This window comes from Crinia signifera, chromosome 7 (assembly GCF_055691185.1).
Source record: "Crinia signifera chromosome 7, ASM5569118v1, whole genome shotgun sequence".
NCBI classification, from domain to species: domain Eukaryota; kingdom Metazoa; phylum Chordata; class Amphibia; order Anura; family Myobatrachidae; genus Crinia; species Crinia signifera.
Genome location: NC_139223.1, coordinates 2,412,316 through 2,437,357, shown reverse-complemented (window position 1 = coordinate 2,437,357; position 25,042 = coordinate 2,412,316). Strand labels below are relative to the sequence as shown.

The window sequence follows — 25,042 nt, the reverse complement described above, 5'->3', positions numbered from 1 at the left end:
TAATTCCGTTCTCCGGCTGTTCTGGGCATAGCATCCAGCGTCTCTAAGTCTCCGCTCTGCCAGCTACCAAAGCAGAGGCCTGGTCCGTGACTAGTGGGGGACCAGTCGACACCAGCAGCGTGTCGACGCAGGTAGTACTCAGGTGCCCGCGGTTGGGCCCGAGGAGGTATCCGTGGTTCCAGACGCCACGTAGGAGGAGTCTGGTGGTGGCAGCGATAACCCCGCCCACTGCGTAGTGGGTGGAGTCAGTAACAGGCGGTTACTGACGGTAACAGGGAATCCCCTATTGGCCAGGTCCCGTGAGACCAGGAACCGCTATCTGTGGACCCGAAGGGCGTAGCCAGAGCTAAGGGCAGGCGTCCGGTCACAGATACAAAGATAGGTTATATCAGGCTGAATATGTTCTCACTGGAGAGACGGAGGCTGAGAGGTGATATGATTACTATGTTCACATACAGGACTGGGAATCAGATGGAACTGGGAGATGATTTGTTCACTAACAGGCCTATACCAGTGGCGTATCTAGGGCTCAGCAGCCTAAGCAGTGGTGGGGGAACCGGAGCCAATGGGGCGCAGGGTCACGGCGCTCACAGCAGTAAGTAAGGATTAGCAGCAGCCACTCCAGCCAGTAAGTAAGGATTAGCAGACTTCTCTGTCTGGCTGTCGGTGTGAGGAGTCGGACGCTCAGTGACCCGCCGCTGCCACTGAATGTCCTCATAAAGACAGCCAGAGAGCTCCCCCTTCCACCCTGTCTTGCACTTCCCCTTACACCATGGCCGCTGCTCCCCGAGTCCCCCTTACATTGCGGCTGCCGCTCCCCCTTCCACCCTGCCTTGCACTTCCTCTTACACCGTGGCCATTGCTCTCCGAGTCGCCCCTACACCGTGGGCGCTGCTGCCCGAGTCCCCCTTACACTGTGGCCGCTGCTGCCCGAGTCCCCCTTACACTGTGGCCGCTGCTGCCCGAGTCCCCCTTACACCGTGGCCGCTGCTGCCCGAGTCCCCCTTACACCGTGGCCGCTGCTCCCCGAGTCCCCCTTACACAGTGGCCACCGCTCCCCGAGTTCCCTTACACCTTGGCCGCTGCTCCCCGAGTCCCCCTTACATTGCGGCTGCCGCTCCCCCTTCCACCCTGCCTTGCACTTCCCCTTACACCATGGCCGCTGCTCCCCGAGTCCCCCTTACACCGTGGCCGCTGCTCCCCGAGTCCCCCTTACACTGTGGCCGCTGCTGGCCGAGTCCCCCTTACACTGTGGCCACCGCTCCTCGAGTCCCTCTTACACCGTGGCCACCGCTCCCCGAGTCCCCCTTACACCATGGCCATTGCTCTCTGTGTCCCCCTTACACCGTGGCCACTGCTGCCCGAGTCCCCCTTCCACCCTGCCTTGCACTTCCCCTTACACCGTGGCCACTGCTCCCCTAGTCCCCCTTACACCATGGCCGCTGCTCCCCGAGTCCCCCTTACACCATGGTCGCTGCTCCCCGAGTCCCCCTTACACCATGGCAACTGCTCCCCGAGTCCCCCTTACACCGCGGCCGCTGCTCCCCAAGTCCCCCTTACACTGTGGCCACCGCTTCCCGAGTCCCCCTTACACCTTGGCCGCTGCTCCCTGAGTCCCCCTTACATCGCAGCTGCCGCTCCCCCTTCCACCCTGCCTTGCACTTCCCCTTACACCATGGCCACCGCTTTCCGAGTCCCCCTTACACCATGGCCGCTGCTCTCCGAGTCCCCCTTACACCATGGCCGCTGCTCTCCGAGTCCCCCTTACACCGTGGTCGCCACTTCCCCTTCCTCACTTGTAGAGAGCAGGATGCTCTCCTCCCGGGCCCTGACGGATTAAAGCAGTGCAGGTACTGTTCATCTGTACCTGCGCTATCAGCGTGTTTGGGGGGGGGTAAGAATTTTATAGGGCGGGGGGAGTTACTTTTCTAGTTACGCTACTGGCCTATACTTAGGACACGCGGGCATGTACTGAGGCTCGAGGAATAGAAATTCCGTACTGAATTAAGGATTCTTCACCATTAGAGCAGTAACATTCTGGAACTCATTGCCGGTGGGGTGGTTACAGCAACTACTGTTACTGAAATCAAATCAAAACTGGATGCAGCCACTAAGGGAATCCTATAGATATGACTATAACTGGATGCAGCCACTAAGGGAATCCTATAGATATGACTTACTCACGTCAGTAGTTGCAAGCGATATAGGTTGAGCATCGATGGACTAACGTCTTTTTTCAGCCTTCATTACTGTATACTATGTATGCTATTGTATGGATTACATGCTCATTGCCAGTGGGTTACATGCTCATTACCAGGGGTTACATGCTCATTGCCATGTGTTTCATGCTCATTGCCTGGGGTTTTGTGCTCATTGTCTGGAGATTACATGCTCATTACCAAGGGTTACATGCTCATTACCAAGGAGATTCATGCTTAGTGTCAGGGGATTACATGATCATTGCCAGGGGATTCATGCTTGTTACCAGAAGGGTTACATTCTCATTGTCAGGGAATGACATGATCGTTGCCAGGGGTTTCATGTTCGTTGTCAGGGGTTACATGCTCATTGCCAGATGTTTAATGCTCATTGCTAGGAGATTACAGGCTTGTTACGGGGAAGTTTCATGCTTATTAACAGGGGTACATGCTCAATGCCAGGGATTAGATGATCGTTGCCAGGGGGTTACACTCTTGTTGCCAGGAGTTAGATGCTCACTACCAGGGTATTTCATGTTCATTGCCAGAGGATTAGATGCTCTTTGGTAGGTGTTTCATGCTTATTGCCAGGGAATTACATGGTCATTGTCAGGGGTTACATGCTCATTGCCATGTGTTTCATGCTCATTGCCAGGGGATTACATGCTCATTGCCAGAGGTTTTGTGCTCAATAACAAGGTACATGCTTGTTTACATGCTCATTGCCAGGGGTTTCATGCTTGTTGCCAGGAGTTAAATGGTCATTACAAAGAGTTACATGCTCATTGCCAGGGGTCATATGCTCACTACCAGGGTATTTCATGCTCATTGCCAGGGGTGTCATACTTGTTGCCAGGTAATTCATGCTCATTGCAAGGGGATTACATTATCATTGCCAGGGGTTACATGCTCATTGCCAGGGGTTTCATGCTTGTTGCCAGGGGTTTCATGTTCATTGCAGAAGGAATTATATGGTCATTGTCAGGGAATACATGCTCATTGCCAGGAGATTACATGATTGTTGCCAGTGAGTTTCATGCTCATTGCCAGGTAATTACATTCTCATTGCCAAGGGGGTTTGTTACCAGGGGCTTTCATGGTCATTGTTAGGGGGTTTCATACTTGTTGTCATGAGTACCATGGTCATTGCCAGGGGTTTTGTGCTCATTGCCAGGTGGTGACATGCTCATTACCAAGGAGTTACATACTTGTTACCAGGGGGTTTCATGCTCATAGTTAGGGGGTTTCATACTTGTTGTCAGGAGTTACATGGTCATTGCCAGAGGTTACATGCTGATTGCCAGGGGATTCATACTCATTAATGGGGGTTACATGCTTTGCACTTAAACACTTTGCAATGAGCATGGAACCCCCTGCTAACAAGCATGTAATCTGGCAATTAGCATGTAATCGCCAGATTACATTCTTGTTACCAGGGGGTTCCATGCTCATTGCAAAGTGTTTCATGTTCGTTGCCAGGGAATTACATGCTTGTTGTCAGGGGATTCATCCATGAGTTTAAGACTAATTGCTAGGGCATTCATGATCATTGCCAGGAGACTGCATGCACATTAACAAGGGGTTACATGGGGGGCGTGGCTTGGCCGAGCTTGGGAGCAGTCGCAGGGTAGGCGAGCTCCTCTATTCATCCTATTAATAATCCTGTTTGAGGGACCGTCGGCGGTCCAGACCCGTTCACTGGTGCCCCTGAAGTTCCCCTGCACCTGGCTCACTGCTCGGAGCCCGACCAGACGGTTTCCTGTGGACGCGGCGGCTCATTTGGCCTGAGGCGTTCTGAGCTTCTCAGGTGAGCGGGCGCCATCTTGGAGTGTCCTCGTGGCGTCTTATAGCCTGCCGCGCTACATCTGCGGACTGCCTCCTTCTGGATCCTCGCAGTGCACACTACAGTCTCCCGCTGTCTCTGCTCCTGTGATTGATATCCCGAGCCACCCGCTGCCGAGTTATCCGGCCCGCCGAGACACTGCTGCGGGGTGGAGATCAGGCGCAGGTGCCATCTTGCCGCTGCTCCTGTACGGGGGGGGGTGGCCGCCATCAGAGCTCCTGGCCATCTGACTGTTCGCATCGTCAGCTGCCTGATCCGCCGCTTTGTACACCCAGGCCAGCTGCTGTCTCTGATTGCCCCTGGCCATCTGGACCCAGCACGGCACAACTGATGTGGTGAGTGGGAACTGCGGCCATCTTGGAGAGTCCAGGTCCACACCAGCCGGCACCATTTCCCGATTCCTGCCTGACCAACACCCCTGACTTAACCAGGTACTGTGCAGTATATAGCTGTGACCTTATTATACAAATCCAGACACATACACAGTGTACCTGGGATAATTACACTGTTTTGGCAGTGTGTGGTGTGCTAGCCACCATTATACTGTCAGTATTTTACGGGGGTGATATTCCTCAGTTATACTACGGAGATGTCTGGCTCCTTATATCAAATACTAGAGGCCATTAGTGCCTCAACACAGAGGATTGCTGATATGCTGGACGGCGTGATCACTGTACTTGTAAATCCTACAATGGAAGCATTTCCATCTACAACCTCTAGGGACCTTCTCCATCATGAGGAAATATCTCCTGTTATATCTGATGCAGTTCCAGCCTCTGATTATGGGTACTCCCTGCAGCTATGTTCTTTGACCCCAGCGGTTGGGTTGAAGTTAAAAAACTCCTTTCCTGCCTGCCATTTTTCTCTACGTCCATATCCTTGGTTTATGGAGGCGCTGCTGAAACCTTTGTCCCATTGCGATACCCTTGGCCGGATGGAACAGCCCTGGAATTTTTGGTGCAGTCCTAGCAAAGTTTATAACTCCTATGAGCCTGGATACTCTGCGGAGGCCGCACTCCACTTGATGATTCCTTATGTATCTCCGCTGGATAACATACGATATCAAGACTTGGTAGTTAATTATATTGCTTATTCAGCCTTTCACTATAGGGGACTCTGGAAAAACCTGGACTTTATCCCTGTCTATCGCCAGGATGTTGAGAGCTGGCCGGACTGATGCTTTAAGCTCAAGTGCCCAATCGTAAAATGTGTACCCATATATTTTCCCTTCTATTCTCTTTGATATTTCCGTGTTGTTATACTTATATCCTGATTCTGTTGTGCAACATCCTAACTATATTTTATAACTTAATTATTACCGAACCATTGCCCCGGTCACTCCGCTTCTTTTCATACTACAGTTGACTGTGTGCATCCTTAGATATACGATGAGGAGACCGATGACTAATTGGCTCTGTTATGGAGGAGGGACTGGCCGGACTAACAACTTCGTTTAATTAGTTATTATTAGCGTGATGTGTTATTCCTTCACTACAGCTTATCGTTGGTGGGGGAGTTGGGTGTGCCATAACTGATTTTGCAGAGCTGACATCCTGATCTCTTTTCTCTTTTATTTTAATATGCTTGTATCCTTCTGGGTCATTGCCCCAGCTAGCCCATCCGTTTATCATCCGATACAGGGGGGGGGGGGGGGGGGGGGGGTCTGTCTAGTATAGATGTAGTGATATCCTTTTTTTTTTTTTCTATGCCCCTGGTAGTTCTCCTTTGAACATTCTTTATTTTGGTGGATGGGAGGGGATAATTAGTGGGATAGTTAGTAGGTGGGGGGATTAGGGTGGGAGGGGTAAGTTAGGTTTTCTTTTTGGCTAGAGTAGCTGCTTTCGCCAGCTAAAGGCCACTAACTTTTTCTCCTCTGGGGTTAGAGTAGGGGTTATGTTAATGGGATCCAGGTATACCTAGGTTGGGGTTAGGTCATACAGGGTGGGGGGTTATGGGGTGATTTGCTTTGGGTTTTTTGGGATTTTGTTTTGTTAGTTGAGGGTAGGGTAGATTTAGGATGTTTAGTGGCTGGACGTCTAATATTCCTTCTTGTATTTTGTGGCTTTTGCGATATACGAATCTTTCATAATCATAATGGTTGCAAGATGGTCATATGTGCCAACTGTGATACGTGGGACTTGTCTCTATATTCCCCCCTCCTTGTAAGTGTCTGCCCGAATGGCGCCTTCGGGCACTGACTTTACTTCTATACTGAATAATCCTGCTAACATGTACATGTACATCCTTGATTTGCTTTTATACACGTAAATGTTTAAGCACGAGGTATCTTTATTGCATATGCACAAAGCCATAATTAATGCGTCCAGTCGCTCTGCCTATGTTTATTATTGTCAAAATCTTCAATAAAAATTACTGAATTAAAAAAAAAAAAAAAAAAAAAGGGGTTACATGCTTGTTACCAGAGGGATACATGCTCTGTGCCAAAGGTTCTTTGCTTGTTTCCTTGTGTTACATGCTCATTTCCAGGGGTTTCATGCTTATTGCCATGGGATTCATGCTTGTTGCCAAAATGTCTTTGCTCATGTCCATGGGTTCCTGCTCATTGCCAGGGTCTTCATGCTTGTTTCAAGGGAGATACATGCTCATTGCCAAAAGTTCTCTGCTTAATTCCATGAGTTACATGCTCATTGCCAGGGTTTACATGCTCATTGCCAGGGTTTACATGTTCATTGCCAGGAGTTTCATGCACATTGCCAGGAGATCACATGCTCGTTCCTAGGAGTTACATGCTCATTGCCAAGGGATTAGATTATTATTGCCAGGAGTTTAAGAGGCAGAACTCTGGGAGGCAATGGAGTCATCTGCCGCCGGGCTCCTGCTCCCAAAGGGGCACCTCTCTTCCCCTGCACATTTGAATCAGTGAATTGAAAGTCGTCGATAACGGTTAAGTGGCTGACTCCACCTCCTAGCAGGACCATAAATGTTACACTCTAAATTTTAAACATAATATACATAACATGTATTTATTTAAGGTGGTGTATGTGTGTTTGTGTGTGTGGGGGGGGGGGACCAATATTTATCTTGCCTCCGGGCAACTTGGTCAAACTTACGCCACCGCAGCTGCGCTCTCACACAGGCGCATTTCCCCCTCCCTCCTGTGAGTAGCGCTCCTCGCACTATCTATCCAGGAGTGGGGGGCAGCGTGCTCCCGGTCACTGTGCAGTGCACACTCAGCTGTAAGTGACCTGGAGCGCACAGCAGCAGCAGCACCATTCACCACGACGGACCTGCTCTTTCCTCTCTCTGGCTCCTATACAGCAGGTGGGAGCGGAGGAGGGGTTGACGACCGGCGGCACTGCGCTAGAGGGCAGACGTTCTCTGGCTTGTAGGCTGCCGCGCATGCGCTGAAGAGGCGGCTTTCTTGTTTAAAAAAAAAATCGAGAATAAAAGGTGAAGGCTGGCGGCGGCTGCGCGGGCCACATGAAGAGGTCTGGAGGGCCGGATTTGGCCCGCGGGCCTTGTGTTTGACACCCCTGCGTTAGAGGGACACACAGGAAAAATGGACAGTGACACAGAGGACAGACAGACGTTAGAGAATACACAGGACAGACAGACATCGGAGAGAAAGACATTATAGGACACATTGGACAGACAGACGCTAGAGGGACACACAGGAGAGATGGACAGTGACACAGAGGACAGACAGACGTTAGAGGACACAGGACAGTGACAGAGCGGACAATCACCTCCCGTTCTTATTCAGTAAATATTGTCTCACTGTCGGGACATTTCCTCACTGTGCTGGGTAAAAGTCTGAGGTTGTGTACACATATACCACACATATACCTGCAATGGCATAATGCGCATACTAACCATGGCATTGCTGACGGTACTAAATAAATTTCCAGTGTTCAGCTGTCAGTAATACAGGGGTGAATCCAAATGTGCAAACATGGCCATGACTATGTATCAGTGTATACAGGTGTGTGACTACAGTATGTGCTGTGTATACAGGCCAGGTGTTATGTACAGGTGTATATAGTACTGCACGGTATATACTAGGCCGGTGACTGTGTGCTGTGTATACAGGGCTGTTGTTATTTACAGGTGTATATAGTACTGCACGGTATATACTAGGCCGGTGACTGTGTGCTGTGTATACAGGCCAGGTGTTATGTACAGGTGTATATAGCACTGCACGTTATATACTAGGCCGGTGACTGTGTGCTGGGTATACAGACCAGGAGTTATGTACAGGTGTATATAGTACTGCACGGTATATACTAGGCCGGTGACTGTGTGCTGTGTATACAGGCCAGGTGTTATGTACAGGTGTATATAGTACTGCACGGTATATACTAGGCCGGTGACTGTGTGCTGGGTATACAGACCAGGAGTTATGTACAGGTGTATATAGTACTGCACGGTATATACTAGGCCGGTGACTGTGTGCTGTGTATACAGACCAGGAGTTATGTACAGGTGTATATAGTACTGCACGGTATATACTAGGCCGATGACTGTGTGCTGTGTATACAGACCAGGAGTTATGTACAGGTGTATATAGTACTACACGGTATATACTAGGCCGGTGACTGTGTGCTGTGTATACAGGCCAGGTGTTATGTACAGGTGTATATAGGACTGCACGATATATACTAGGCTGGTGACTGTGTGCTGTGTATACAGGCCAGGTGTTATGTACAGGTGTATATAGTACTGCACGGTATATACTAGGCCGGTGACTGTGTGTTGTGTATACAGGCCAGGTGTTATGTACAGGTGTATATTGTACTGCACGGTATATACTAGGCCGGTGACTGTGTGCTGTGTATACAGGCCGGGTGTTATGTACAGGTGTATATAGGACTGCACGGTATATACTAGGCCGGTGACTGTGTGCTGTGTATACAGGCCAGGTGTTATGTACAGGTGTATATAGGACTGCACGGTATATACTAGGCCGGTGACTGTGTGCTGTGTATACAGGCCAGGTGTTATGTACAGGTGTATATAGGACTGCACGGTATATACTAGGCCGGTGACTATGTGCTGTGTATACAGGCCAGGTGTTATGTACAGGTGTATATAGTACTGCACGGTATATACTAGGCCGGTGACTGTGTGCTGTGTATACAGGCCAGGTGTTATGTACAGGTGTATATAGGACTGCACGGTATATACTAGGCCGGTGACTGTGTGCTGTGTATACAGGCCAGGTGTTATGTACAGGTGTAAATAGTACTGCACGGTATATACTAGGCCGGTGACTGTGTGTTGTGTATACAGGCCAGGTGTTATGTACAGGTGTATATAGTACTGCACGGTATATACTAGGCCGGTGACTGTGTGCTGTATATACAGGCCAGGTGTTATGTACAGGTGTATATAGGACTGCACGGTATATACTAGGCCGGTGACTATGTGCTGTGTATACAGGCCAGGTGTTATGTACAGGTGTATATAGTACTGCACGGTATATACTAGGCCGGTGACTGTGTGCTGCGTATACAGGCCAGGTGTTATGTACAGGTGTATATAGTACTGCACGGTATATACTAGGCCGGTGACTGTGTGCTGCGTATACAGGCCAGGTGTTATGTACAGGTGTATATAGGACTGCACGGTATATAGTAGGCTGGTGACTGTGTGCTGTGTATACAGGCCGGGTGTTATGTACAGGTGTATATAGGACTGCACGGTATATACTAGGCCGGTGACTGTGTGCTGTGTATACAGACCAGGAGTTATGTACAGGTGTATATAGTACTGCACGGTATATACTAGGCCGGTGACTTTGTGCTGCGTATACAGGCCAGGTGTTATGTACAGGTGTATATAGTACTGCACGGTATATACTAGGCCGGTGACTGTGTGTTGTGTATACAGGCCAGGTGTTATGTACAGGTGTATATTGTACTGCACGGTATATACTAGGCCGGTGACTGTGTGCTGTGTATACAGGCCAGGTGTTATGTACAGGTGTATATAGTACTGCACGGTATATACTAGGCCGGTGACTGTGTGATGTGTATACAGACCAGGAGTTATGTACAGGTGTATATAGTACTGCACGGTATATACTAGGCCGGTGACTTTGTGCTGTGTATACAGGCCAGGTGTTATGTACAGGTGTATATAGGACTGCACGGTATATACTAGGCCGGTGACTGCGTGCTATGTGTACTCTCTGAGGCCAGGTGTTATGTACAGGTGTATATAGGACTGCACGGTATATACTAGGCCGGTGACTGCGTGCTGTGTATACAGGCCAGGTGTTATGTACAGGTGTATATAGGACCGCATGGTATATACTAGGCCGGTGACTGTGTGCTGTGTATACAGGCCAGGTGTTATGTACAGGTGTATATAGGACTGCACGGTATATACTAGGCCGGTGACTGCGTGCTGTGTGTACTCTCTGAGGCCAGGTGTTATGTACAGGTGTATATAGGACTGCACGGTATATACTAGGCCGGTGACTGCGTGCTGTGTATACAGGCCAGGTGTTATGTACAGGTGTATATAGGACCGCATGGTATATACTAGGCCGGTGACTGTGTGCTGTGTATACAGGCCAGGTGTTATGTACAGGTGTATATAGGACTGCACGGTATATACTAGGCCGGTGACTGCGTGCTGTGTGTACTCTCTGAGGCCAGGTGTTATGTACAGGTGTATATAGTACTGCACGGTATATACTAGGCCGGTGACTGTGTGCTGTGTATACAGGCCGGGTGTTATGTACAGGTGTGTATAGGACTGCACGGTATATACTAGGCCGGTGACTGTGTGCTGTGTATACAGGCCAGGTGTTATGTACAGGTGTATATAGTACTGCACGGTATATACTAGGCCGGTGACTGTGTGCTGTGTGTACTCTCTGAGGCCAGGTAGATAATCACCAGGGGTCGGGAGGGGTAGGGAGTGACAAAGGCCGGGGAGGGGCTGTCTGATATATAAGCCCCAGAGACAGATTCCTGTAGACAGAGAGAGGAGATGAAAGTGATTATTCTATGTGTGGTGCTGGCGGCCGTCCTGCTGCAGGGTAAGAGGGATGGGGTACAGGGGGGAAAAGGGGTAGAAGAGATGGGGTACAGGGGGAAGAAGGGGTAGAAGAGATGGGGTACAGGGGGAAGAAGGGGTATTAGAGATAGGGTAAGTGATGCAGGAATATCAGGAAGAGGTACCAGGGATGGGATTAAGTAGTACATGGGGTGATAGGGAAAGGGGTACAGGGGGTAAGAAGGGGTATTAGCGGATGGTGTAAGAATAGTATTATGGACAGTGGTACATGGGTAAGAGGGGATATTAGGGGAAGGGGTACAGGTGTAAGAGAGGGTGTTATGGATGGGGTAAGGTATACAGGGTAAGAGGACTGGAGATGACACTGGTTAAGGTAATAATACTGGCAGAAGCACACAGGATAATGCCATTATATCACTTTATATATGGGGGAATAGGATAAGATGGAGACATCAGGGAGAGGAGTAATGCGATGTACACAGGAGCTGTAATTCGGGGCATAAATAGGAGGAAATTTACTAATATGGGACTTCTATTTCAATTGGCATGTTGCTATGGGAACCAATCAGAGACTTATCTTCTAGAATTTGCTAAATAAATATATCTCCTCACCGGGGGCATCCTGTGATATCTCCTGCACCGGGGGCATCCTGTGATATCTCCTCACCGGGGGCATCCTGTGATATCTCCTGCACCGGGGGCATCCTGTGATATCTCCTGCACCGGGGGCATCCTGTGATATCTCCAGCACCGGGGACATCCTGTGATATCTCCTGCACCGGGGACATCCTGTGAAATCTCCTGCACTGGGGGCATCCTGTGATATCTCCTGCACCGGGGGCATCCTGTGATATCTCCTGCACCGGGGGCATCCTGTGATATCTCCTGCACCGGGGGCATCCTGTGATATCTCCTGCACCGGGGACATCCTGTGATATCTCCTGCACCGGGGACATCCTGTGATATCTCCTGCACCGGGGACATCCTGTGATATCTCCTGCACCGGGGGACATCCTGTGATATCTCCTGCACCGGGGACATCCTGTGATATCTCCTGCACCGGGGGCATCCTGTGATATCTCCTACACCGGGGGGCATCCTGTGATATCTCCAGCACCGGGGACATCCTGTGATATCTCCTGCACCGGGGGGGCATCCTGTGATATCTCCTGCACCGGGGACATCCTGTGATATCTCCTACACCGGGGGGCATCCTGTGATATCTCCAGCACCGGGGACATCCTGTGATATCTCCTGCACCAGGGACATCCTGTGATATCTCCTGCACCGGGGGCATCCTGTGATATCTCCTGCACCGGGGGCATCCTGTGATATCTCCTGCACCGGGGACATCCTGTGATATCTCCTGCACCGGGGGCATCCTGTGATATCTCCTGCACTGGGGACATCCTGTGATATCTCCTGCAATGTGGACATCCTGTGATATCTCCTGCACCGGGGGCATCCTCTGATATCTCCTGCACCGGGGGCATCCTCTGATATCTCCTGCACCGGGGACATCCTGTGATATCTCCTGCACCGGGGACATCCTGTGATATCTGCTGCACCGGGGACATCCTGTGATATCTCCTGCACCGGGGGCATCCTGTGATATCTCCAGCACCGGGGGCATCCTGTGATATCTCCAGCACCGGGGGACATCCTGTGATATCTCCTGCACCGGGGACATCCTGTGATATCTCCTTCACCGGGGGGCATCCTGTGATATCTCCAGCACCGGGGACATCCTGTGACATCTCCTGCACCGGGGACATCCTGTGATATCTCCTGCACCGGGGGCATCCTGTGATATCTCCAGCACCGGGGACATCCTGTGATATCTCCTGCACCAGGGGCATCCTGTGATATCTCCTGCACCGGGGGCATCCTGTGATATCTCCTGCACTGGGGACATCCTGTGATATCTCCTGCACTGGGGACATCCTGTGATATCTCCGCACCGGGGGCATCCTGTGATATCTCCTACACCGGGGGCATCCTGTGATATCTCCTGCACCGGGGGCATCCTGTGATATCTCCTGCACCGGGGACATCCTGTGATATCTCCAGCACCGGGGGCATCCTGTGATATCTCCAGCACCGGGGGCATCCTGTGATATCTCCAGCACAGGGGCATCCTGTGATATCTCCTGCACCGGGGGCATCCTGTGATATTTCCAGCACCGGGGGCATCCTGTGATATCTCCTGCACCGGGGGTATCCTGTGATATCTCCTTCACCGGGGACATCCTGTGATATCTCCTGCACCGGGGGTATCCTGTGATATCTCCTGCACCGGGGGCATCCTGTGATATCTCCTGCACCGGGGGCATCCTGTTATATCTCCTGTGATATCTCCCGCACCGGTCCGGGGGCATCCTGTGATATCTCCTGCACCGGGGACATCCTGTGATATCTCCTGCACCGGGGGCATCCTGTGATATCTCCTGCACCGGGGGCATCCTGTGATATCTCCTGCACCAGGGACATCCTGTGATATCTCCTGCACCGGGGGCATCCTGTTATATCTCCTGCACCAGGGACATCCTGTGATATCTCCTACACCGGGGGGCATCCTGTGATATCTCCAGCACCGGGGACATCCTGTGATATCTCCTGCACCGGGGACATCCTGTGATATCTCCTGCAGCGGGGGCATCCTGTGATATCTCCTGCACCGGGGGCATCCTGTGATATCTTCTGCACCGGGGACATCCTGTGATATCTCCTGCACCGGGGGCATCCTGTGATATCTCCTGCACCGGGGGCATCCTGTGATATCTCCTGCACCGGGGGCATCCTGTGATATCTCCTGCACCGGGGACATCCTGTGATATCTCCTGCACCCGGGGCATCCTGTGATATCTCCTGCACCGGGGGCATCCTGTGATATCTCCTGCACCGGGGGCATCCTGTGATATCTCCAGCACCGGGGACATCCTGTGATATCTCCTGCACCGGGGGCATCCTGTGATATCTCCTGCAGCGGGGGCATCCTGTGATATCTCCTGCACCCGGGGCATCCTGTGATATCTCCTGCACCGGAGGCATCCTGTGATATCTCCTGCACCGGGGACATCCTGTGATATCTCCGCACCGGGGGCATCCTGTGATATCTCCTGCACCGGGGGCATCCTGTGATATCTCCTGCACCGGGGACATCATGTGATATCTCCTGCACCGGGGGCATCCTGTGATATCTCCTGCACCGGGGACATCCTGTGATATCTCCTGCACCGGGGGCATCATGTGATATCTCCTGCACCGGGGACATCCTGTGATATCTCCAGCACCGGGGGCATCCTGTGATATCTCCTGCACCGGGGGCATCCTGTGATATCTCCTGCACCGGGGGCATCCTGTGATATCTCCAGCACCGGTGACATCCTGTGATATCTCCTGCACCGGGGACATCCTGTGATATCTCCTGCACGGGGGCATCCTGTGATATCTCCTGCACCGGGGGCATCCTGTGATATCTCCAGCACCGGGGACATCCTGTGATATCTCCTGCACCGGGGGCATCCTGTGATATCTCCTGCAGCGGGGGCATCCTGTTATATCTCCTGCACCGGGGACATCCTGTGATATCTCCTGCACCGGGGGCATCCTGTTATATCTCCTGCACCTGGGACATCCTGTGATATCTCCTGCACCGGGGGCATCCTGTGATATCTCCTGCACCGGGGGCATCCTGTGATATCTCCTGCACCGGGGGCATCCTGTGATATCTCCTGCAGCGGGGGCATCCTGTGATATCTCCTGCACCGGTCCGGGGGACATCCTGAGATATCTCCTGCACTGGGGGCATCCTGTGATATCTCCTGCACCGGGGGCATCCTGTGATATCTCCTGCACTGGGGACATCCTGTGATATCTCCTGCACTGGGGACATCCTGTGATATCTCCTGCACCGGGGGCATCCTGTGATATCTCCTGCACCCGGGGCATCCTGTGATATCTCCTGCACCGGGGGCATCCTGTGATATCTCCTGCACCGGGGGGCATCCTGTGATATCTCCTGCACCGGAGGCATCCTGTGATATCTCCTGCACCGGGGACATCCTGTGATATCTCCGCACCGGGGGCATCCTGTGATATCTCCTGCACCGGGGGCATCCTGTGATATCTCCTGCACCGGGGACATCATGTGATATCTCCTGCACCGGGGGCATCCTGTGATATCTCCTGCACCGGGGACATCCTGTGATATCTCCTGCACCGGGGGCATCATGTGATATCTCCTGCACCGGGGACATCCTGTGATATCTCCAGCACCGGGGGCATCCTGTGATATCTCCTGCACCGGGGCATCCTGTGATATCTCCTGCACCGGGGGCATCCTGTGATATCTCCAGCACCGGTGACATCCTGTGATATCTCCTGCACCGGGGGCATCCTGTGATATCTCCTGCACCGGGGGCATCCTGTGATATCTCCTGCACCGGGGGCACCCTGTGATATCTCCTGCAGCGGGGGCATCCTGTGATATCTCCTGCACCGGGGGCATCCTGTGATATCTCCTGCACCGGGGGCATCCTGTGATATCTCCTGCACCGGGGGCATCCTGTGATATCTCCTGCACCGGGGGCATCCTGTGATATCTCCTGCACCGGGGGCATCCTGTGATATCTCCTGCAGCGGGGGCATCCTGTGATATCTCCTGCACCGGGGCATCCTGTGATATCTCCTGCACCGGGGGCATCCTGTGATATCTCCTGCACCGGGGGCACCCTGTGATATCTCCTGCACCGGGGGCATCCTGTGATATCTCCTGCACCGGGGGCATCCTGTGATATCTCCTGTACTGGGGGCATCCTGTGATATCTGCTGCACCGGGGGGCATCCTGTATTATCTCCAGCACCGGGGGCATCCTGTGATATCTCCTGCACCGGGGGCATCCTGTGATATCTCCTTCACCGGGGGGCATCCTGTGATATCTCCAGCACCGGGGACATCCTGTGACATCTCCTGCACCGGGGACATCCTGTGATATCTCCTGCACCGGGGGCATCCTGTGATATCTCCAGCACCGGGGACATCCTGTGATATCTCCTGCACCAGGGGCATCCTGTGATATCTCCTGCACCGGGGGCATCCTGTGATATCTCCTGCACTGGGGACATCCTGTGATATCTCCTGCACTGGGGACATCCTGTGATATCTCCGCACCGGGGGCATCCTGTGATATCTCCTACACCGGGGGCATCCTGTGATATCTCCTGCACCGGGGGCATCCTGTGATATCTCCTGCACCGGGGACATCCTGTGATATCTCCAGCACCGGGGGGCATCCTGTGATATCTCCAGCACCGGGGGCATCCTGTGATATCTCCAGCACAGGGGCATCCTGTGATATCTCCTGCACCGGGGGCATCCTGTGATATTTCCAGCACCGGGGGCATCCTGTGATATCTCCTGCACCGGGGGTATCCTGTGATATCTCCTTCACCGGGGACATCCTGTGATATCTCCTGCACCGGGGGCACCCTGTGATATCTCCTGCAGCGGGGGCATCCTGTGATATCTCCTGCACCGGGGGCATCCTGTGATATCTCCTGCACCGGGGGCATCCTGTGATATCTCCTGCACCGGGGGCATCCTGTGATATCTCCTGCACCGGGGGCATCCTGTGATATCTCCTGCACCGGGGGCATCCTGTGATATCTCCTGCAGCGGGGGCATCCTGTGATATCTCCTGCACCGGGGCATCCTGTGATATCTCCTGCACCGGGGGCATCCTGTGATATCTCCTGCACCGGGGGCACCCTGTGATATCTCCTGCACCGGGGGCATCCTGTGATATCTCCTGCACCGGGGGCATCCTGTGATATCTCCTGTACTGGGGGCATCCTGTGATATCTGCTGCACCGGGGGGCATCCTGTATTATCTCCAGCACCGGGGGCATCCTGTGATATCTCCTGCACCGGGGGCATCCTGTGATATCTCCTGTACTGTGGGCATCCTGTGAATATCTCCTGCAGCGGGGGCATCCTGTGATATCTCCTGCACCGGGGGACGTCCTGTTATATCTCCTGCACCGGGGGCATCCTGTGATATCTCCTGCACCGGGGGCATCCTGTGATATCTCTTGCACCGGGGGGACATCCTGTTATATCTCCTGCACCGGGGGACATCCTGTGATATCTCCTGCACCGGGGGACATCCTGTGATATCTCCTGCATCGGGGGGGGGGGGGGGGGGCATCCTCTGGTACCTGGGTGTGAAGTGTAATTGCTGTAATTGGTAGTGTGTGGCAGATGTGAAAGGAGACAGGTAGGTGATTGGGGGGAGAACATTATTACTGACCTCTTATCCTCTCTTTCTCCACCCAGAAGCTGTGTCACAGGCGCAAAAGAAGACAACTGGTGAGTGACAGACTTTGTTACCTGGGTTCCAGCATAAGCCTCCAGTACCACACCTGTCCTGTGTCTGTGTGCATCTGTCCTGTATCTGTGTTAACCTGTCCTGTGTGCACCTGTTCTGTGTCTGTGTGCACCTGTCCTGTGTGTATCTGTCTTGTGTCTATGTGCATCTGTCCTGTATCTGTGTTAACCTGTCCTGTGTCTGTGTGCACCTGTCCTGTGTCTGTGTTAACCTGTCCTGTGTGCACCTGTCCTGTGTCTGTGTGCATCTGTCCTGTATCTGTGTTAACCTGTCCTGTGTGCACCTGTCCTGTGTCTGTGTGCACCTGTCCTGTGTCTGTGTGCACCTGTCCTGTGTGCACCTGTCCTGTGTCTGTGTGCACCTGTCCTGTGTGTATCTGTCCTGTGTCTATGTGCACCTGTCCTGTGTCTGTGTGCATCTGTCATGTGTCTGTGTGCACCTGTCCTGTGTGCACCTGTCCTGTGTCTGTGTTAACATGTCCTGTGTGCACCTGTCCTGTGTCTGTGTGCACCTGTCCTGTGTCTGTGTGCATCTGTCCTGTATCTGTGTGCACCTGTCCTGTGTGCACCTGTCCTGTGTCTGTGTGCATCTGTCCTGTATCTGTGTGCACCTGTCCTGTGTTCACCTGTCCTGTGTCTGTGTGCACCTGTCCTGTGTGTATCTGTCCTGTATCTGTGTGCACCTGTCCTGTGTCTGTGTGCATCTGTCCTGTATCTGTGTTAACCTGTCCTGTGTGCACCTGTCCTGTGTCTGTGTGCACCTGTCCTGTGTCTGTGTGCATCTGTCCTGTATCTGTGTTAACCTGTCCTGTGTGCACCTGTCCTGTGTCTGTGTGCATCTGTCCTGTATCTGTGTTAACCTGTCCTGTGCACCTGTCCTGTGTCTGTGTGCACCTTTCCTGTGTGTATCTCTCTGTGTCTGTGTGCACCTGTCCTGTGTGTATCTGTCCTGTGTCTGTGTTAACCTGTCTGTATCTGTGTTAACCTGTCCTGTGTCTGTGTGCATCTGTCCTGTATCTGTGTTAACCTGTCCTGTGTGCACCTGTCCTGTGTCTGTGTGCACCTGTCCTGTGTGCACCTGTCCTGTGTCTGTGTGCACCTGTCCTGTGTGTATCTGTCCTGTGTCTGTGTGCACCTGTCCTGTCCTGTGTGCACCTGTCCTGTGTGCATCTGTCCTGTATCTGTGTTAACCTGTCCTGTGAGCACCTGTCCTGTGTCTGTGTGCACCTGTCCTGTGTGCACCTGTCCTGTGTGTATCTGTCCTGTGTCTGTGTGCACCCGTCCTGTGTGTATCTGTCCTGTGTCTGTGTGCACCTGTCCTGTGTGTATCTGTCCTGTGTCTGTGTGCACCTGTCCTGTGTGCACCTGTCCTGTTTCTGTGTGCACCTGTCCTGTGTGCACCTGTCCTGTGTGTATCTGTCCTGTGTCTATGTGCACCTGTCCTGTTTCTGTGTGCACCTGTCCTGTGTGCACCTGTCCTGTGTGTATCTGTCCTGTGTCTGTGTGCACCTGTCCTGTGTGCACTTGTCCTGTGTGTGTATCTGTCCTGTGTCTGTGTGCACCTGTCCCTGTGTGCACCTGTCCTGTGTCTGTGTGCACCTGTCCTGTGTGCACCTGTCCTGTGTGTATCTGTCCTGTGTCTATGTGCACCTGTCCTGTGTCTGTGTGCACCTGTCCTGTGTCTGTGTGCACCTGTCCTGTGTGCATCTGTCCTGTATCTGTGTTAACCTGTCCTGTGTGCACCTGTCCTGTGTCTGTGTGCACCTGTCCTGTGTGTATCTGTCCTGTGTCTGTGTGCACCTGTCCTGTGTGCACCTGTCCTGTGTGCACCTGTCCTGTGTTTGTGTGCACCTGTCCTGTGTGCACCTGTCCTGTGTCTGTGTGCACCTGTCCTGTGTGCACCTGTCCTGTGTGTATCTGTCCTGTGTCTATGTGCACCTGTCCTGTGTCTGTGTGCACCTGTCCTGTGTGTATCTGTCCTGTGTGCATCTGTCCTGTATCTGTGTTAACCTGTCCTGTGTGCACCTGTCCTGTGTCTGTGTGCACCTGTCCTGTGTGTATCTGTCCTGTGTCTGTGTGCACCTGTCCTGTGTGCACCTGTCCTGTGTGCACCTGTCCTGTGTTTGTGTGCACCTGTCCTGTGTGCACCTGTCCTGTGTCTGTGTGCACCTGTCCTGTGTGCACCTGTCCTGTGTGTATCTGTCCTGTGTCTATGTGCACCTGTCCTGTGTCTGTGTGCACCTGTCCTGTTGTCTGTGTGCACCTGTCCTGTGTGTATCTGTCCTGTGTCTGTGTGCACCTCTCAGCTTTCTTTGCCACATAAGCGATTACGATTATATTGTAATCTGATTAATAAATGTACTCTGTTTTGGTTATTTCAGGAAAAAGGGGAGCAGAGGGAAAGGGAAGGGGTGGGAGGGAGGATGTTTAAAGGGGTGGGGTTTCTTAGTCTCTTTAAGGGTAAAAGTATGGCAGGAGCATCAGACGCTCAGAGGTTTGTGGTATATTAGTGTCAGTGTGTGCCTGCCCTGTGTCTGTTTGCACCTGTCCTGTGTCTGTGTGCACCTATCCTGTATGCACCTGCCATGTGTCTGTTCCTGTCCTGTGTGCACCTGTCCTATGTCTATGTGCACCTGTACTGTGTCTGTTCCTGTCCTGTGTCTGTGTGCACCTGTCCTGTGTTCACCTGTTCTGTGTCTGTGTGCACCTGTCCTGTACGCACCTCCCATGTGTCTGTTCCTGTCCTGTGTGCACCTGTCCTATGTCTGTGTGCACCTGTCCTGTGGGTACCTGTCCTGTGTCTGTGTGCACCTGTCCTGTGTCTGTGTTCCTGTCCTGTGTCTGTACCTGTCCTGTGTCTGTGTGCACCTGTCCTGTGTCTGTACCTGTCCTGTGTCTGTGTGCACCTGTCCTATGTCTGTACCTGTCCTGTGTCTGTGTGCACCTGTCCTGTGTGTACCTGTCATATGTCTGTGTGCACCTGTCCTGTGTCTGTTCCTGTCCTGTGTCTGTACCTGTCCTGTGTCTGTTCCTGTCCTGTGTCTGTACCTGTCCTGTGTCTGTGTGCACCTGTCCTATGTCTGTACCTGTCCTGTGTCTGTGTGCACCTGTCCTGTGTGTACCTGTCATATGTCTGTGTGCACCTCTCAGCTGCGCCAGTGACATAATAGATAGTGGGCACGCAGGAATGGTGTATTACTGTTTGTGTGCACCTGTCCTGTGTTTGTGTGCACCTGTCCTGTGTCTGTGTGCACCTGTCCTGCGTCTGTGTGCACCTGCCCTGTATCTGTGTGCACCTGTCCTGTGTTCACCTGTTCTGTGTCTGTGTGCACCTGTCCTGTATGCACCTGCCATGTGTCTGTTCCTGTCCTGTGTGCACCTGTCCTATGTCTATGTGCACCTATCCTGTGTCTGTTCCTGTCCTGTGTCAGTGTGCACCTGTCCTGTGTCTGTTCCTGTCCTGTGTCTGTGTGCACCTGTCCCGTGTTCACCTGTTCTGTGTCTGTGTGCACCTGTCCTGTATGCACCTGCCATGTGTCTGTTCCTGTCCTGTGTGCACCTGTCCTATTTCTGTGTGCACCTGTCCTGTGTCAGTGTGCACCTGTCCTGTGTCTGTTCCTGTCCTGTGTCTGTACCTGTCCTGTGTCTGTGTGCACCTGTCCTGTGTCTGTACCTGTCCTGTGTCTGTGTGCACCTGTCCTGTGTTCACCTGTTCTGTGTCTGTGTGCACCTGTCCTGTATGCACCTGCCATGTGTCTGTTCATGTCCTGAGCCATGTGTCTGTTCATGTCCTGTGTGCACCTGTCCTATTTCTGTGTGCACCTGTCCTGTGGGTACCTGTCCTGTGTCAGTGTGCACCTGTCCTGTGTCTGTTCCTGTCCTGTGTCTGTATCTGTCCTGCGTCTGTGTGCACCTGTCCTGTGGGTACCTGTCCTGTGTCAGTGTGCACCTGTCCTGTGTCTGTTCCTGTCCTGTGTCTGTACCTGCCCTGTGTCTGTACCTGTCCTGTGTCTGTGTGCACCTGTCCTGTGTCTGTACCAGTCCTGTGTCTGTGTGCACCTGTCCTATGTCTGTACCTGTCCTGTGTCTGTGTGCACCTGTCCTGTGTGTACCTGTCATATGTCTGTGTGCACCTCTCAGCTGCGCCAGTGACATAATAGATAGTGGGCACGCAGGGAATGGTGTATTACTGTTTGTGTGCACCTGTCCTGTGTCTGTGTGCACCTGTCCTGCGTCTGTGTGCACCTGCCCTGTGTCTGTGTGCATCTGTCCTGCATGTACCTGTATTAGTCTATGTGTGGGCCACTTAAATCACAAATTTCTGTACATTTACCCCCTCCCTCTCCTTTACCCACAGGGCTAAGATGCCACTACTGCGCTGGCCCCCGCGATTGCCTGAAATACAATGAGGAAGTCTGTGCCGCAGGGTACGATACCTGCCAGAGAACTCACACTGTGGTGCAGCAGTCAGATGGCACTGAGAACAGAGGAAATTACTATGCTGCCACAACTAAGGGCATCTTAGGTAAGTGTCCCCCAGGCCCAGGGGCCAAACAATATGACTAATTCTGGTTCACTCGCAAAGCTCATTTGTTTTGCTAATAGATAAAACCATGCTGCACTGCAGGTGGGGCAGAAGTAACTTGTGCAGAGAGAGTTAGATTTGGGTGGGGGGTGTACTTCAAACTAATATCTAAATTGCAGTGTAAAAATAAAGCAGCCAGTATTTACCCTGCATGGAAACAAAATACTATAGCTCACCCAAATCTAACTCTCTCTGCGCCTGTTACATCTGCCCTGCCTGTAGTGCAGCATGGTTTTAATCCATTAGCAAACAAAATGTGTCCTGCTATCAGGTCTGAATTAGGCCCCTTATAAGATCCAGTATCCATATAATTACGACCTGCAGGGTCTTTACCTCTCCCACTCCCACAAGGTCCTCCGCTCTTCCATTCCCCAGCAGGGTCCTCACCTCTCCAACTCCTGCAGTGTCCTCACCTCTCCCAGTCCAGCAGGGTCCTCACCTCTCCCCAGCAGGGCCCTCACCTCTCCTACTCCCACAGGGTCCTCCCCTCTCCCAAACCAGCAGGGTCCTCCTGTCTCCCCCTAGGTCCTCCCCTCTACCATTCCCCAGCAGGGTCCTCACCTCTCCCACTCCTACAGTGCACTCCCCTTTCCCACACCCACAGGGTCCTCCCCATCCCATTCCTCATCAGGGTCCTCACCTTTCCAACTCCTGCAGGGTCCTCCCCTCTCCCCCTCCTGCAGGGTCTTCACCTCTCCCACACCAGCAGGTTCTCCTATCTCCCCCTAGGTCCTCCCCTCTACCATTCCCCAGCAGGGTCTTCACCTCTCCAACTCCTGCAGGGTCCTCACCTCTCCCACTCCCACAGTACACTCCCCTTTCCCACACCCGCAGGGTCCTCCCCCTCCCGCAGGGTCCTTACCTGTCCCATTCCTCAGCAGGGTCCTCACCTCTCCAACTACTGCATGGTCTTCCCCTCTCCCACTCCTTCAGGGTCTTCACCTCTCCCACTCCCACAAGGTCCTCCGCTCTTCCATTCCCCAGCAGGGTCCTCACCTCTCCAACTCCTGCAGTGTCCTCACCTCTCCCAGTCCAGCAGGGTCCTCACCTCTCCCCAGCTTGGCCCTCACCTCTCCCACTCCCACAGGGTCCTCCCCTTTCCCAAACCAGCAGGGTCCTCCTGTCTCCCCCTAGGTCCTCCCCTCTACCATTCCCCAGCAGGGACTTCACCTCTCCAACTCCTGCAGGGTCCTCACCTCTCCCACTCCCACAGTACACTCCCCTTTCCCACACCCGCAGGGTCCTCCCCCTCCCGCAGGGTCCTTACCTGTCCCATTCCTCAGCAGGGTCCTCACCTTTCCAACTACTGCAAGGTCTTCCCCTCTCCCCCTCCTGCAGGATCTTCACCTCTCCCACTCCCACAAGGTCCTCCGCTCTTCCATTCCCCAGCAGGGTCCTCACCTCTCCAACTCCTGCAGTGTCCTCACCTCTCCCAGTCCAGCAGGGTCCTCACCTCTCCCTCTCCCCAGCAGGGCCTTCACCTCTCCCACTCCCGCAGGGTCCTCCCCGCTCCCACTCAGGGTCCTCACTTCCAACTCCTGCAGGGTCCTCACCTCTCCCATTCCCACAGTGCACTCCCCTTTACCACACCCACAGGGTCCTCCCCCTCCCATTCCTCAGCAGGGTCCTCACCTTTCCAACTCCTGCAGGGTCCTCCCCTCTCCCCCTCCTGCAAGGTCCTCACCTCTCCCGAGCAGGGTCCTCACCTCTCCCTCTCCCCAGCAAAGCCATCACCTCTCCCACTCCCGCAGTGCACTTTCCTCTCCCACTCCCGCAGTGCACTCTCCTCTCCCACTCCCGCAGTGCACTCTCCTCTCCCACTCCCGCAGTGCACTCCACTCTCCTATTTCCGCAGGGTCTTCACCTCTCCCTCTCCCCAGCAGGGTCCTCACCTCTCCCTCTCCCCAGCAAAGCCCTCACCTCTCCCACTCCCGCAGTGCACTCTCCTCTCCCACTCCCGCAGTGCACTCCACTCTCCTATTTCCGCAGGGTCCTCACCTCTCCCTCTCCCCAGCAGGGTCCTCACCTCTTCCTCTCACCAGCAGGGCCCTCACCTCTCCCACTCCCGCAGTGCACTCTCCTCTCCTATTTCCGCAGGGTCCTCCCTCAGCCCCTCCAGCAGGGCTCTCACCTCTCCCACTCTCTCTCTCTCTCTCTCAGTCTGGGAGCGTTTGTGTACCACAATGGACAGGTGTAACAAGGCAAAAAATAGAAATAAAAGAACAATTGTCACCTGCTGCAATACATCATCCTGCAATGCCTGAGACAGTAGCTAGGGGGCGCTGCCGACAGGAGGCCGTGACTGGAGGATGGAGCCACTGTTGGGAAATCTCATCAAATAACATGTAATAAAATTACATTAAAACAAAAGTTCTCCGTCTAAGTGTCTGAATCTACCCGGGTCACACACACAGAGGGGGAGGGGTCAGATATAACCCGGGTCACATACACAGCGGGGGGTCAGATATAACCTGGGTCACATACACAGCGGGGACAGATATAACCCGGGTCACACACACAGCGGGGGAGGGGTCAGATATAACACGGGTCACACACACAGCGGGGGAGGGGTCAGATATAACCCGGGTCACACACACAGCGGGGGAGGGGTCAGATATAACCCAGGTCACACACACAGCGAGGGGATCAGATATAACCCGGGTCACACACACAGCGGGGGGGGGGGGGACAGATATAACCCGGGTCACACACACAGCGGGTAGGGGGGTCAGATATAACCCAGGTCACACACACAGCGGGGGGAGGGGTCAGATATAACCCGGGTCACACACACAGCGGGGAGGGGGGTCAGATATAACCCGGGTCACACACACAGCGGGGGAGGGGTCAGATATAACCCGGGTCACACACACAGCGGGGGGAGGGGTCAGATATAACCCGGGTCACACACACAGCGGGGAGGGGGGTCAGATATAACCCAGGTCACACACACAGCGGGGGAGGGGTCAGATATAACCCGGGTCACACACACAGCGGGGAGGGGGATCAGATATAACCCGGGTCACACACACAGCGGGGAG

General features: G+C 53.3%; 1 protein-coding gene across 2 annotated transcripts; it reads left to right on the top strand.

Moving 5' to 3' along the window:
- Positions 1-10,926: 10,926 nt before the first annotated feature.
- On the top strand, positions 10,927-24,371 carry LOC146019719 (uncharacterized). 2 transcript variants are annotated; one of them, XM_083152216.1, is made up of 4 exons: positions 10,927-11,050; positions 17,366-17,398; positions 21,774-21,941; positions 24,162-24,371. In XM_083152216.1, exons 1-4 carry the CDS (start codon positions 11,002-11,004, stop codon positions 24,263-24,265), a joined length of 354 nt encoding a protein of 117 aa, XP_083008342.1. In that variant the 5' UTR covers positions 10,927-11,001; the 3' UTR covers positions 24,266-24,371. The 2 variants fall into 2 exon arrangements, with proteins under 2 accessions (XP_083008342.1, XP_083008343.1); XM_083152217.1 differs by having other exon boundaries at positions 10,933-11,050; positions 17,369-17,398.
- Positions 24,372-25,042: the final 671 nt, after the last annotated feature.

What these genes read in the sequence shown, in the direction of transcription:
- LOC146019719 (XM_083152216.1), top strand. Translation starts at nt 11,002, where the DNA reads ATGAAAGTGATTATTCTATGTGTGGTGCTGGCGGCCGTCCTGCTGCAG. An exon ending in GGCGCAAAAGAAGACAACTG is followed by an intron (nt 17,399 to 21,773) that starts GTGAGTGACAGA and finishes CTTTACCCACAG; the next exon opens with GGCTAAGATGCCACTACTGC. An exon ending in CACAACTAAGGGCATCTTAG is followed by an intron (nt 21,942 to 24,161) that starts GTAAGTGTCCCC and finishes TCTCTCTCTCAG; the next exon opens with TCTGGGAGCGTTTGTGTACC.